The sequence below is a fragment of the Symphalangus syndactylus genome, chromosome 1, assembly GCF_028878055.3.
Source record: "Symphalangus syndactylus isolate Jambi chromosome 1, NHGRI_mSymSyn1-v2.1_pri, whole genome shotgun sequence".
Classification (NCBI taxonomy): domain Eukaryota; kingdom Metazoa; phylum Chordata; class Mammalia; order Primates; family Hylobatidae; genus Symphalangus; species Symphalangus syndactylus.
The window spans coordinates 158,071,878-158,086,259 of NC_072423.2; the positions used below are offsets into that span (position 1 = coordinate 158,071,878).

At 47.1% G+C, this 14,382-nt stretch overlaps 1 protein-coding gene across 3 annotated transcripts in view; it reads right to left on the reverse strand.

The window, feature by feature from the left end:
• Positions 1-14,382, reverse strand: part of ARHGEF10 (Rho guanine nucleotide exchange factor 10) — a 129,033-nt gene that overhangs the window by 25,422 nt on the left and 89,229 nt on the right. For all 3 annotated transcript variants that reach the window (XM_055289424.2, XM_063638172.1, XM_063638176.1), the window contains 7 exons: positions 9,745-9,860; positions 9,229-9,356; positions 8,950-9,050; positions 7,422-7,543; positions 6,366-6,452; positions 4,162-4,385; positions 3,371-3,528 (listed from right to left, as the gene is read on the reverse strand). In XM_055289424.2, the coding sequence (XP_055145399.2) occupies positions 3,371-3,528; positions 4,162-4,385; positions 6,366-6,452; positions 7,422-7,543; positions 8,950-9,050; positions 9,229-9,356; positions 9,745-9,860 (936 nt within the window). The remainder of the gene's footprint in view (positions 1-3,370; positions 3,529-4,161; positions 4,386-6,365; positions 6,453-7,421; positions 7,544-8,949; positions 9,051-9,228; positions 9,357-9,744; positions 9,861-14,382) is intronic.

Here is a 14,382-nt window from a genome sequence, read left to right on the forward strand (position 1 = left end):
TGGATTTCAAGCACTGAACCTTTGAATACAAAACTAGTGTCTGAAGCGGAGGTGTGCAGTCACTAAAAGGCAACTTTGCAAGCTTTGACTTTTGTGGCATACTTTTAGTTATAATTCAACGTTAATGGAAATGCTTTTATGTTGCAATTAGGCTAAAAGTGTTGCAGGGTAATTATTAGCCCCAGTGAACACGGGCTTGCTTTTCATTTGTAATATCTGAACAGGGCCCAGGGTATCATTATGTGATTAAATATGCACATGCACCCATGCACAACACACATGCACGCACACACAGAAGTGCACATGCCATATGCACACACACACTTGCACATGTCACACACATACACACACATACGCAGGCATGTACATGTGCACACACACTCACCCACAAGTATGTGCACCTGCAGTCACATGCACACAGGGACACACGCGTGTGCACATGTGCACTCAAGGCACACACACCTGCCTGCACACACACACATACACCCTCACAATCACGTGTGCATACACACATGTGCATACATGCATACACACCTGCTCACACAATGCACATCCCCTCACACTCCTGTGCATACACACATGTGCATGGGCCTTCCCATCTAGTACTCATAGCCCTTTAAAGCACTGCACACTGCAACCTCCAGAAATATGTGGGCTCAGGGCAGAGCTACAATTTTCTCCGACATTCACACACTCTGAAGGGCATGGAGTGACACAAGAACGCAGGGTTTTGAATCCTAGGTCAGAGCTCTCTCTATCACCGCCCACTGTGCTTGGATCCTGGCTGTCACGTGTGGCTTGGCAGTGTCCTGCCAATAGCACCATTCCTTTGAAAAAACAACTCAAAGATCAATGACAGGATGGCCTACTTGAGACGTTTCGCTTGGTTAAGGTTTAACTTCCAACAACTGAACTTTGTTCTCTGAGCACCTGGGTGGGTCATTCTGCAGTGTGGGCTTGTCTTTCTTGGGATGACTTCTTCCTGTGTATGTGCCCCAGGCCAGAGCCCTCAGCAGGCTGCCCACATCGCAGCTGGACCCAGGCACACGCTAATGACGTTTTGAACTAACAATATTCTGGAAATTGCCCACAGAATTTCAGATTTTTAAGTCCCTTGAAAGGTCAGAGCCCTGGCAACAGTGCGGGGCTGGGAAGCAGGCTCCTCCTCCCTCTGCCCGGGCCGAGGCCTCCAGCCAGCCACGTCCCCCACCACCAAGAACGAAGTGGCAGTCTACGCGCTTCTGCGCAGGCCGCCTCGCACGCTCCCACACCATGCGCCGGCCAGCTGTCCGTGAGGAAGATGCGAAGAGACATGTTCAGCAGATCTCAGTTACAGATCATGCAACGCGTCTGATGAGGCGAAAACACAGCCCAGTACGGGGCACCACAGTGGGCAGGACACCGATGCAGCCAAGTAAGAGGCTGGAGAGATGCTCGGTAGTAAACCCGGGGAAAAAAAGGGGGACATAAGCATAAAATACATTTTATGTAATAGAAAAACAGAAAAAAAAAAATCCACATTATATGAAAAAGTCCTATCAACACTCATTCCTCCACGAAGCTTCATGAAAGAGTTGAGTGCGGAGTGGCAGGAACACAGGCAGCAGCAGGGAGGCGGCTCTCGGCGTACAGCGGAGGGGCCTCCGCCTACCGCGGAGCAGAGACAGGACGGGAAAGCCGGCCAAGGAGGCTGGCAGAGGTTATGACAACAGCTGAACGACAAAGCAGGACTGGAATGGGAGAGCCCGGTCCCGAAGACACACAACCGTCCATGGAGAACTGAAATCATGAGGCCAAGTGAAGACGGGGTGCAGACCAGAAGCTAGGCCGGGGCACCCACCGGATGAGAGGGAGGCAACCAGTGGCCCGCCAAGGAGCCAGGGATCGGCCAGGGATCAACAGGGTCAGAGTCCAGATGGCTGAGGGACGAGACAGGAGCGGCTCTGGGCTTACTCCACCTACCGGAGTGAGAAAGAAGACCCGGCCTTCTTGGCGCAGGTGCGCACACAGGCCAGGCCGGAACCACGCAGCAGAGGGAGGGGCCGTCTCCGTGGAGCAGGTCGAGAGAGCCTCCCCAAGGAGGAGGTGTCAAAGTCCGAGGGCAAATAACACCCCAGGCTCTGGGAGGGGCTGGCGCAGATTTCCAAGGAGGGAGGAACTCCAATAGCAGCAGGGCGCCAAATGCTCAGAGCAGGGAGAACGGGGATGGTTGGAGGGCAGAATGCCTTGTGAGCAAGGAACAAGGACTGGAGGACTGGAATTCTATTCTAAGTACACTGGGGACTCACCAGACAATTTTCAGCGGGGGGGGGGGGGGGGGGTAAAAACCTTATTTACAGTTTAAAAAGCTCAATAACAAATATTTGGAGAATGAATCAGTAGAAGCGCAAGAATGAAGGCGAGGCTACGCTGCCATCCAGGCGGGAGCTGGGCGCTTTGGACCAGGGTGGTGATGATGCAGGAGTGAGGTGGGACATGGTCTCGGGGCACAAGAACAAGTGGTGGATGGCCTGGGGAAGATGACAGGACCCGCCCAGGGGTCGCTTCCGGGGGGAGGGTGGCGCAGGGCCGCTTTCGGTGAGGAAGCCCTGCGTGTTCCACTCCGGGATGGCAGCACCGAGACTGGCTGGGATCCAGCTGGGCCTCGGCACCCCTGCGCTCAGGGCTGAGTGAGGGGCCAGGAGAGCAGCCTCAGCCAGCACCAAGGAAGCTGGAAGGAAAGCCCTGTACCCAGAGCTCCCACAAGCATCGGCGGCCAGATCCACAGGAAGAGCCTCCAAAGCACAGCTGCCACCAACGCAGCAGGGGCTGGGGAGAGAACAAACACACAGCAGCCTGCCCAACCCCCAGCGGCTGCGGGGACCAGGCGGGATGGGCCAGGGAGGGCCTCGTCTAAGGCACCCAGCAGAACACAATGGAGTCCTTAGCCCTGTGGCCAAGAGAACAGCACGGACCGAGGGCACAGCACCGGGGCAAAGAGGGCTGGCCCAGGTCCAGGAGGCCCTGCCGGGGGGGGCAGGCTGCTCAGCTGGTCAGCGCAGGACATGCTGAAGGAGGGCACTGCATGGCCCAGTGCCCCCATCCGAGGGTGAGAAATAGGCAGGCGGAGAGAGGTGGGACGGTGGGAGGAGACGGGGAGACTGACTTCTGAAAGATGTCTGTATATTCAAGAAACACCTTTTGGGGAAGAAGCAAGGCACGCAGGCCTTGGGCAAGGGTGACGAACGCAGGGGCGGAGGCACAGGGGCGGGAGGCGGGGGGTGGGGGGTGCGAGAGGTGGGAGGCGGGGGAAGGGGGCAGGCTAAACCGGAGGCACGGTCCCCCGAGTGAACCCCGAGGACCTGCCAGGAGGCCGTGAGACCCGCCTCACCTGGGGCTCTGGCGTAGCTGGCGACCGCCCCGTTGACCAGGCCAGCGTACAGGCTCTGAGACGTGCAGGCCAGGCTCATGACTGTGGACTTCTCAGGAGTGAAAAAGTGCTGAAGTCTCACTTTCTTGGAGCCTTGACTGCTTTTATAAATGGAAATGCTTTAAGAGAAAAACACAACCTAATAAATATATTTGCTCGTTGTGAGAAGAACGAGGGTGCCTATTAACATAAACAAAAAACATTCCAACTCTTCCCTCTTGCCCTTCCTCCTCCATTCCTAGGGACACTTGTGTGTACTTTTAAAAAATTTGCAACCACCTTGATTTCTTTATTTTTAAAAGGGAAATTCTGGGATATACGAAAAAAATTAGTTCTTCCTGTAGATCTTGGAACTTCACATCAGGAAAATCATTTTAACTCTCCTTTAAATGGTGTCAGCAATTCAGTATGATCATAACATAGAATATGGCTGTTTTATTCCAAAATATAAGGGGGGAATGTGCTTTTAAAAACCGTTAATATAAATGAGACATTTCAGTGGCAGACAGCCAAACTTTCCCCTTTAAAGAAATACCACTTCTCTTTAAGAGTTTCCTGGAATAATTTCCATGGGCCCAAATCACTAGTTATTTCAAAGTGCAATGACCCTAAAAATTTCCCCTGGTATCCCCCACTTCCCGCACGGGCAACTCCTGAATCAAAGTCAAGGACTCTTTCCAGGACAGGCTCCCCACCACGCCCCCCACGGGCACAGCTGGCTGATTCTCTGTAAGGCGGTGAGCATGCCCTACCTTCCCTCCTCCGTCCCTACACAGATCGTGGGGACATCAGAAGCTCTCACGGCCGGGGTCTCGGGGTCCGGGGGTGCCCCAGGCTCTCTGCGCTTCTCCTCAACGGGAATGTACAGCATGCACAGGATGCGAGATTCCACGTTGAAGCACTCGATGACTTTGGGGGTGGAATTTTGAAACGAGACGATGGCAATCTGACCCATTTGATGGGTGCAACTTCCGATCTGAATCAGAGAATTAGGAGGAAAGAAGAAAACGAGCATGTGGGGGCTTCCATAATATGCTGGAACCTGTCATTTAAAGGCCACGACAAGCTTCGATTTTCATGTGAGAATCAACACACTTAGAAAAATAAAAAAAAAAAAAGCTTAAACAATTGCTCATGGAGCCCCTTTTTCTTTTGAACATATTTAATTCAGTTTTCAAAAAATTTTAAAGCAAGAGCGTAACTTTCATTTTTACAAAGTCACATTTCTATACTTTAAAAATCACGTACTCATCACAATATGAAGGTAAGGGCCCATCTATCCTCAATTTAAAATCCTAAGAAGCAGATTATTATCAATTTTAATAACTTAACACTAATATTTAATGACCTTGGCTAAGAAAATAAACCTTTCAAATGTGAAAAACATCAGTAAGAATGCATCCCAAGTAGATCACTGGAATTCAACATGTGGTATGCTGTGGAATTTCTTTTTTTTTTCTTTTTTTTTTTTTTTGTTGGAGACAGTCTCACTCTGTCACCCAGGCTGCAGTGCAATGGCATGATCTTGGCTCACTGCAACCTCTGCCTCCTGGGTTCAAGCGATTCTCCTGCCTCATCCTCCTGAGAAACTGGGACTACAGGCTCATGCCACCACATCCGGCTAATTTTTGCATTTTTAGTAGAGATGGGGTTTCACTATGTGAAAGTACAGACGGGGTTTCACTATGTTTGGCCAGGCTGGTCTCAAACTCCTGACCTCGTGATCCACTGCCTTGGCCTCCCAAAGTGCTGAGATTACAGGCGTGAGCCACCAAGCCTGCCGTGGAATTTCTAAAGTAGCATTGCTGCAACAGTGTATGTGAACTTCCTGTGTGTTTGAATCGCTACAACGAGAACACACAGCACAGTTAGTTTCCCAATTTAAACTTATATTTATTTGTTTTTTTTTTTTTTAAGTGGGAAAGGGTCTGATCCCTGTAAACAGAAAGCAGTAGCTGGTTTAGGGTGGTGTTTTCATTGATTCTTTTTCTTTTCCACCAACTTTGAGAATGTTGTTAAACTCTCCTTATTCTTCTTGTATTTGTTGACGCTACATACAGACATCCTACTTTCATGCTTTTGTGGGAAGGATGCCAATCTGGCAAGCCCCCGTCCTGCCTACAGGGCCTGGGGACTATGACCAGGCCAGGGGATAAAGCTTCAGCGATGACAGGTCTGCCTACCTGGACAGAAAACAGTTCTCTTAGAAGTGGAAGCCCCTAAGGGAATTAAAGCTACTCCTCCATTCATAGGTTGGTACAAATGAAATACCAGCTAATTGGGTTGTTCAATTTCTGACATCCAACTAGGAACACTGATCAAAAAGGAGCTGTGGCTGTGAGAAGTGAGAGGCAGTGGCGTGCTGCACAGGACGCCTGGGAGGAAAGGTTGAGAGTTTGGAAAAGCACAGTAGAGCCCTGGAGGGCGAGTCTGAGGCTGCAGGGAGGGAACACAGGAAACCAGAGAGGGGAGAGCCTGGGACCACACAGCTCCAAGAATGTCCTCTGGTTTGCAGGAACCAGGAACGTCTACTGCAATTCCAGCCTAATTTCAGACGCAATATTTCATTTGGAACAAATTAATTTTAACTGCTAAGTATCCACTAGAAAAAGCTAGTCTTGGAACAAGAAAAAAAACCCATGCAATATTGACACCAAAATGGAAAAACATATTAAAATTATTCTCTTATTAGTTAGTTGTCTTTGGACTCAAATTTATCTGGTAAATGTTTTAGATGAAAAGGAAAAGAAACAAATATTTGCATTCCTAAGAACTCTAAATCTTTTCCAAAAGTGATCAGCTCCCTTTCAAAGAAGTTTTCATGTTTCTAAGTACACTCTGGGATACGCCACCACCAACTCTCTACTGAGCAATTCACATCTCAGTCTCTCATCACACTAACCATGAACGTTGATTCTCTGTGAACTTGCACCAAAACCAAATAAACACATCTTACCCACAGGAAACCATGTGCCGTGGAAAATGAATCTGGCTGGCTTTCATTATTTAGGTAAGGTTCAGGATTATAAGCAGCACATTCAATCTAAAATGGAATAAAATCAAATGCACACATGTAAAACAGAGCTAAGAGGCTCCTAGACTACATAACGTCTTAAATGGATGACTAACTTCCAATGTATAAGCACAGAAATTACAGGTTCATTACCTACCAAAGATTAAAATAGGGAGGATACAAGTTTAAAAGTACAACTCTCAGAAGTTAGCTTTTTAGAAGCGAACACCTAAGTAGATTCAATCTTTGGTATCTTACTCTTCATATCCCATCAGCACACTGAAATCCAGCATCTCGGGGCGCTTCAGATGGGAGGGCTGGCCCTGCAGGCGTCAAGCACAGCCTGTGATGGCCTCTGCCTCTCCCCTTCCCTGTCCCACCCCTGCCTCTCCCAGAGGAGTCCTGCGCACCGCCTGCAACTGTCAACAGGAGGGGTCGGGGAGCTGCTGGGAAACCCTGGCCAGAGACCAGGGTGAGAAGAAACATCTTTATTTCTTAAAGAATAAGACATCGTCAGCGTCGCTGAAGGCCCTGGCCTGTGACGCCTGAGTCAGCAACACTGGGAACATTAATAAGACGCCACCCTGGAGATGGAGTCCGCCAAGGCAGAGCGGGCACGGTGCCTCAAGCAGACAGGAGACCTGGAGTTACGATCCACTGTGGAAACAGACTGCTTGCCAAGCAAAGGCAAAACAGAGCTACAAATGTGAAACATGTGTCCCCTGTTTAACTAACAAGGCCTCAGATGCTGTGGCACTGCTGGAATACCCGAGGGTCCTGGCCCAGGAGTGGGCTTCGGAGACAATGGCTGGACGTTTTTTTAGGTTTCAAACAACAGCAGTCTTATTTCCAAGTAAATAACCTCTAGAGAAGCGGTCACTGTGGTGAACCTGGGAACACCATGTTCTGACCCCGCCCCTTAAGAATCATCTCCCAAGTGGCCCAGTCAGAGCTGCGAGGTGCGCCCCACCCCGGGCCGCGAGCCCTGCCTCCCTTCACCTTGAACTCCTGCTGCTTGGCCACCATCACGGGCATGTGTCCGACGAGGAGAGGATGCTTCTCCTTTTTAATGTGATTCCCATCATCTTCCACACAGAACCAGCCCATGTGGTTCTCCTCTTCTGAAATTATATTCAGAGAGAAATGAGCAAGAATGCAGTTAACTCACATGCAAAGACCTGCAGCTCCACAGGTCACAGCAGGGGAAGTTCCTGGCATTCTGTTTGTATATGGCCAGACAAGGCCATGTTTTACTTGTGGAAAACAGTACAATCTCTTCTTACAGCATAGGCTGTGTATTCGTGGCATTATTTTAGGAGGCAGCGTGGTCCCATCTAACTGGCAGGGACCTCTTCCTGTTTGCACCTCCTGAATACACTGGACCCAAAGGCTGCAAAACTTCGCTGTATAAACCACATAGGTCCACTTTCCTTCATCTTTCTCCAGTTTTTCCAAAGCAACAGAAATGTTTAGATTCAAATACCAGAGATGTACTGAGAAACTTTAAAACATGGTATAATGCTATGGGATAAACAAAAGTATAACGAAATGGAGAAATATTTTACTACCAAAGCAAACTGTCAACCTGAGCATTAAAGAACATGTAGCTGATCTGAAGACGAAAGGGGGCTTATCTGCACGTTCAGCTCATTCTCTTTAGAGAGTGGCCACTTCCTTGTTTGCTAAGTCACTCTGAACCTGACCTGACAAACGACCAAATTATTCAGCAAGAGAGAGAGGCGCTCTGTTTCTGCTTCCTCATCAAGTGAGCACAAAGTCAGGACGGCTATCCCTTCCAGGACAAAGCCCTTCCACTGATCAGAGCTCCCAGGGGCAATGGCGTTACCCAAGCTCCGCATTTCTCTTCTATATTTTATACTCCGTTAACATTTCAGATTATCTACAGCAGAAGGAAAATTTTACACACACGACATCCCAGTGTGTTCTGGGTAACAGGTCTGTAAGCATGTGTATATTACACACACACACACACACACAGCAAAAAATAATCAAGGCTGAAGAGACATAGGAACAAGGAAATCATCAAGTCCCATCCATCTACAGTGAAACCGTAGGGTTTATATTTGGTGCTGGGAGGATCTTTAGTAGTCCCCCAGCCCAGCCCTGTGTTTTGCTTCTCAAGGAGGGATGAGCAGAAGGGCCAAGACGAACAATGACCCCTCTGCCATTTGTAGGCCGCCGCCCGCCGCCTGCCTTGAGCACCTGGCTCACGGCCAGGCTCCACGGGCTTCCTCTGTGTTCAGCTGCCTCAGCTGATATTCATGTTCTGGTGCCAGAAACACCATCCATTTTAACCCCTCTATTTTAATATGCAACCCCTTCATTTTAATATGAACATCTAAAAAATCGCCAGTGCCAGGGTGAATTTTCCTGTTTAGAAACACACTTTCAGGTCAATGGATGGATCTACTGCTGAGTTTCCTTCTCAACCCTGACCTCACCCTCGTGGAGGGGAATTCATCATCATGCCGCATGCCCCATTCAGCCTCAGTCACCCAGGCCTTACCCAGGGCGAGCTTTGCCATCTGTAAGCTGTTGACCCAGGACTCTTTGATGGCAGGGGTGAACGTATTGAACACAGCTGTAAAGAACGTCGGTCGCCCAGATCTGCCAGAAACAACAGACAAGCATTCATTTTATAAAACGTGCTCCATCCTGTGAGGTTAAATTACACATTTTGCCTGTCTGATAGAATCAGCAAACCAAAAAACATACATGTTATGACAAAGAACCATTTTTTCCCCAGCACTGGCCAAGAAGGTTTCATTTTAAAGTTACTACTAACTTGTCTTGCTTCCCAGGAAGCTGTAACTGAATTCTGCAGCAGTCCGCAGCTCTGATTTCATCTTCTTTCTTCAAAATAAGCCTTTGTAAACCTGATGTCCAGTCATGGGCTACTGACTGGTTTAAGTTCTACAAAGGAAATAAATACGCACATTTCAAAAGTGTTTAAAAAGTAGGGCCATCTCAAGGAAGACAAAAAAACAAAATTTTAATATGAGAAATTCAGACCAAATGAAACTATTGGATTATGAAAAAGAAAGCTTTGGAAGTGAGATCACACTATGGGGGGCTGAGACATTTCTAAGATAGAACTGATATTCAAGCCTATTTGCAAAATGAAGAAAAGTTACCATTAAATAGTCTCACCTTATCTAACATAAGAGAAAATGTACATTCAGATTAATTTTTAAAGCCAAAATGAATTCTCACTTCTGGTAGAACTTGGAGATATAATCACATACTTACAATGACTTATAAGTAAAGGCAGAATCTTAAATCCAATTGCTTCGATTGTTACCTGATAGTTCCCTTTAAGGCTTCCTATCAGCTGAGTGATTTGGCCAATTACATTTAAGTCATGCAACAAGTTTTGTAAATCTTGATACAGTTGTCCTGGCCCCATGTAAACTTTGTCTACAAAATAAGCAAAAAGATAATAAAAGAATACAAAGCTAAAGCCATATTTACTCCAATACTTGAGGGAAGAAAACACTAAAACACTAGTTAAGTAATTTTTAAGTTGAGGGGTGAATCTAGAACTTTTAAAAAGTGGACATTTTCAAGCATTTAGTGGTTTTTCCTTTTCTAACGTTTATTTAGAAATAATTTTAGATGGAAAAGTTGCAAACAGTTGCCTCCTGAATGCCCAGGCCTGGCTTCCCCAGAGGATAACATCTGACGCAAGTGTAGCATGACCGTCAAATGCAGGACACCATACTGACACGGCACTCCTGACTGATTTACAGGCCGTCTTCAAACGTCACCGCTTTCACACGAATGTCATTTTCTAGTCCCGGATCCAGCCCAGGGACTCGCACTGCGTTCAGTGGTCACGTCCCCGAAATCTCCTCCAGTCTGGGGGAGTTTCTCAATCTTCCTCTTTTGCAACCCTGACATTTTTGCAGGATGCTGGTGAGTTACAGAATGTCTCACAATTTGAGTTTGATTCATGTTTTGTCCCTTTTGTATTTTTTAAACACTGTTGACATAAAGCTTTTAGTAAGAGGCACTTAGAAATGACATTTAATCTGAACCACATTTCCAATAACTGGGGTCATCTACCATCAGAATGAGTTCCCTAATGATCTTTCCTAAAGCTTTTTTTGTTTTGTTTTGTTTTGTTTTTTTAAGGGAATAGAAATGGTTTGTCTTCGATGACTTGGGTTAGAGGAACGACACGTGACCTGGGGTCTATGTGCTCAAGTGAGAATTGCTCTACTCCTCACAGAGCGCTTCCTGTGTACTACAGGAAGTGATGTTCAAATACTTCCTCACTAAATCCCACGACGGGCCCACAGGCACAGAGGACAGATTCCCCCATCTCTCCATCTGACTGATGACAGATGAGAAGGATTTGGTCTCAGAATTAGCCTGAGTGTCTGTACTTTAAGCAATATGCAATAATACGCTCCTTCTTTTCCACTTTTCATAGAAATAAATTGTCTAAGGTCAAACAACCAGTAAGAGAAGGAGCCAAAATTCAAACCCAAGGAGAAGAAATTCATTTAAGTTGAGTAAAGTGCCTTGTGTTTCAGCCGGACAGGCTTCCCGGCTGTGGGTGTATAGAATCGCACGGACCTGAGCTTACAGGGCCCAGAACTTGGTCTCCGGCTCTGATGTGGACATCCTGAAATCCTTTTTTTTTCTTTTTTCTTTTTTTTTTTTTTTTTGAGACGAAGTCTCGGTCTTGTCCCCCGGCTGCAGTGTGATGGCACGATCTCAGCTCACTGCAACCTCTGCCTCCCAGGTTCAAGCGATTCTCCTGCCTCAGCCTCCCAAGTAGCTGGGACTACAGGCACCTGCCACCATGCCCAGCTAATTTTTGTATTTTTAGTAGAGGTTTAGTAGAGGTTTCACCATGTTGGCAAGGCTGGTCTCTAACTCCTGACCTCAGGTGATCCACCTGCCTTGGCCTCCCAAAGTGCTGGGATTATAGGCATAAGCCACCATGCCCGGCCTGGACATCCTGAAATTCTTAATAATTTTGAGGAAATAACTCTGCATTTTCCTTCTACGTTACATCCCACAAATTATGCAGCTTGTTCTTTTAGTGTATATAACATATATAATACATATACATGTTAAAACTGAAAGAACCTACATATTTCTGACAAAAAGATTTCAGATATAGGTATCTAAAAATATTTACTATATTAACTGAGGAGTAGCATAACCATTTATAATTTTGCAGGCACTTTATGTAGAAGACACGATTATGTGGTATTTATGCATATGCTAGGCCTGATTTTTCTCAACTATCTAGACAAATTCAACTACTAACTGCATTTGAAGTATCATGAAATTTCGTAAAAAAGGGAGCGGCCAGGCACAGTGGCCCACTCCTGTAATCCCAGCACTTTGGGAGACCAAGGCAGGAGGATCACCTGAGGTTGAGAGTTCGAGGCCAGCCTGACCAACATGGAGAAACCCCGTCTCTACTAAAAATACAAAATTAGCTAGGCATGATGGAGCATGCTGTAATCCCACCTACTTGGGAGGCTGAGACAGGAGAATTGCTTGAAGCTGGAAGGCAGAGGTTGTAGTGAGCTAAGATCATGCCATTGCACTCCAGCCTGGGCAACAAGAGGTAAACTCCATCAAAAAAAAAAAAAAAAAAAAAAGAGCAAAATGATCCAGTAGTTACACATAGCAACTTTATTTATCCTTACAGAATGCTTATAATTTAAAATGTTTCCTAACACACATATTTGCTTTCATTTGTAAACTTTGGTGATAAACTCTATAAACACAACCTTGTAATACAAGTATAGGCTGGGTGTGGTAACTCATGCCTATAATCTCAGCACTTTGGGAGGCCAAGGTGAGAGGACTGCTAAAGGCCAAGAATTCAAGACCAGCCTGGGCAACATAGTTTAAAAAACCAAAAACATAGAGTTTAAAAGAAAGCTTAGCCAGGCATTGTGGTGTGCGCCTGTAGTCCCAAATACTTGGGAGGCTGGGGTAGGAAGATCGCTCGAGCCAAGGAAGTCAAGGCTGCAGTGAGCCATAACTGTGCCACTGCACTGCAGCCTGGGCATCCAAACAAGACCTTGTATCAAAATTAACACATAAATGAGTAAATAAAATTATAAGTGCAATGTTAACTTTATTAATTAGTTGACTTCTTTTAAAATATGATCTTCACAATTATCATCCAATCAAATTGACCCTTCTATTTTTGGTGTGCAGCTCTACATATTTTCACATATGTATAGCTGCATATAAACATCTCCGCAGTAAGCCTTAGGGAGAACTCCAGGGCACACAGAACAGCTCCATCACCCACAGAACAGCTCCATCATCCACAGAACAGCTCCATCACCGACAGAACAGCTCCATCACCCACGGAACAGCTCCATCACCCACAGAACAGCTCCATCACCCACGGAACAGCTCCATCACCCACGGAACAGCTCATCACCCACGGAACAGCTCCATCACCCACGGAACAGCTCCATCACCCACGGAGCAGCTCCATCACCCACAAAACGGCTCCATCAGACACGGAACAGCTCCATCACCCACGGAACAGCTCCATCACACACGGAACAGCTCCATCATCCACGGAACAGCTCCATCACCCACAGAACAGCTCCATCACCCGACCAAACAGTTTATCACCCACAGAACAGCTCCATCACCCACGGAACAGCTCCATCACCCAGAGAACAGCTCCATCACTCACAAAACAGCTCATCACCCACAGAACAGCTCCATCACCCACAGAACAGCTCATCACCCAGAGAACAGCTCCATCACCCACAGAACAGCTCCACCACCCACAGAACAGCTCCATCACCCAGAGAACAGCTCCATCACCCACGGAACAGCTCCATCACCCCTGGAACAGCTCCATCACCCACAGAACAGCTCCATCACCCACAGAACAGCTCATCACCCACAGAACAGCTCCATCACCCACAGAACAGCTCCATCACCCACGGAACAGCTCCATCACCCACGGAACAGCTCATCACCCACAGAACAGCTCATCACCCACAGAACAGCTCCATCACCCACAGAACAGCTCCATCACCCGTGGAACAGCTCCATCACCCACGGAACAGCTCCATCACCCACAGAACAGCTCCATCACCCACAGAACAGCTCCATCACCCAGAGAACAGCTCCATCACCCACGGAACAGCTCCATCACCCACGGAACAGCTCATCACCCACGGAACAGCTCCATCACCCACGGAACAGCTCCATCACCCACGGAACAGCTCCATCATCCACGGAACAGCTCCATCACCCACGGAACAGCTCCATCACCCACAGAACAGCTCCATCATCCACAGAACAGCTCTATCACTCTACAGAACAGCTCCATCAGCCATGGAACAGCTCCATCACTCACAGAACAGCTCTGTCACTTTACAGAATAGCTCCATCACCCACAAAGCAGCTCCATCATCCACAGAACAGCTCCATCACCCACAGAACAGCTCTATCACCCACAGAACAGCTCCATCGCCCACAGAGGCAACTCTACCACCCACAGAACATGTGGGATAGGTCACAGGGATTCACAAGTGCACAGATTTCAGTTCATTGGGAGGAGTAGGTTCAAGAGGCCTAATGTAGTTAATAAGGTACTGTATACTTGAAAATCACTAAGAGTAGACTTTAAGGTTCTCACCATGAACAAACAGTAAGTGTGTGAAGTAAGGCATAAGCTACTTAGCTTGATTTAGCCATCCCACAATGTATACATATTTCAAAACATCATGTTTTAAGCCATACATGTATATGATTATTTGTCAATTAACAACATAAACATTTTTAAAATAACACACACACACACTGCCACCGATGTGAACCTATCATGGGAAGGGAGAACACTCTTTTCCTAGTGTATTAAAGAACCTTCTGTAGTGAGATGAGGAGGAGTTCCTCGACCTTACGGAGCATGGAAATGTGCTGATGTTTTATG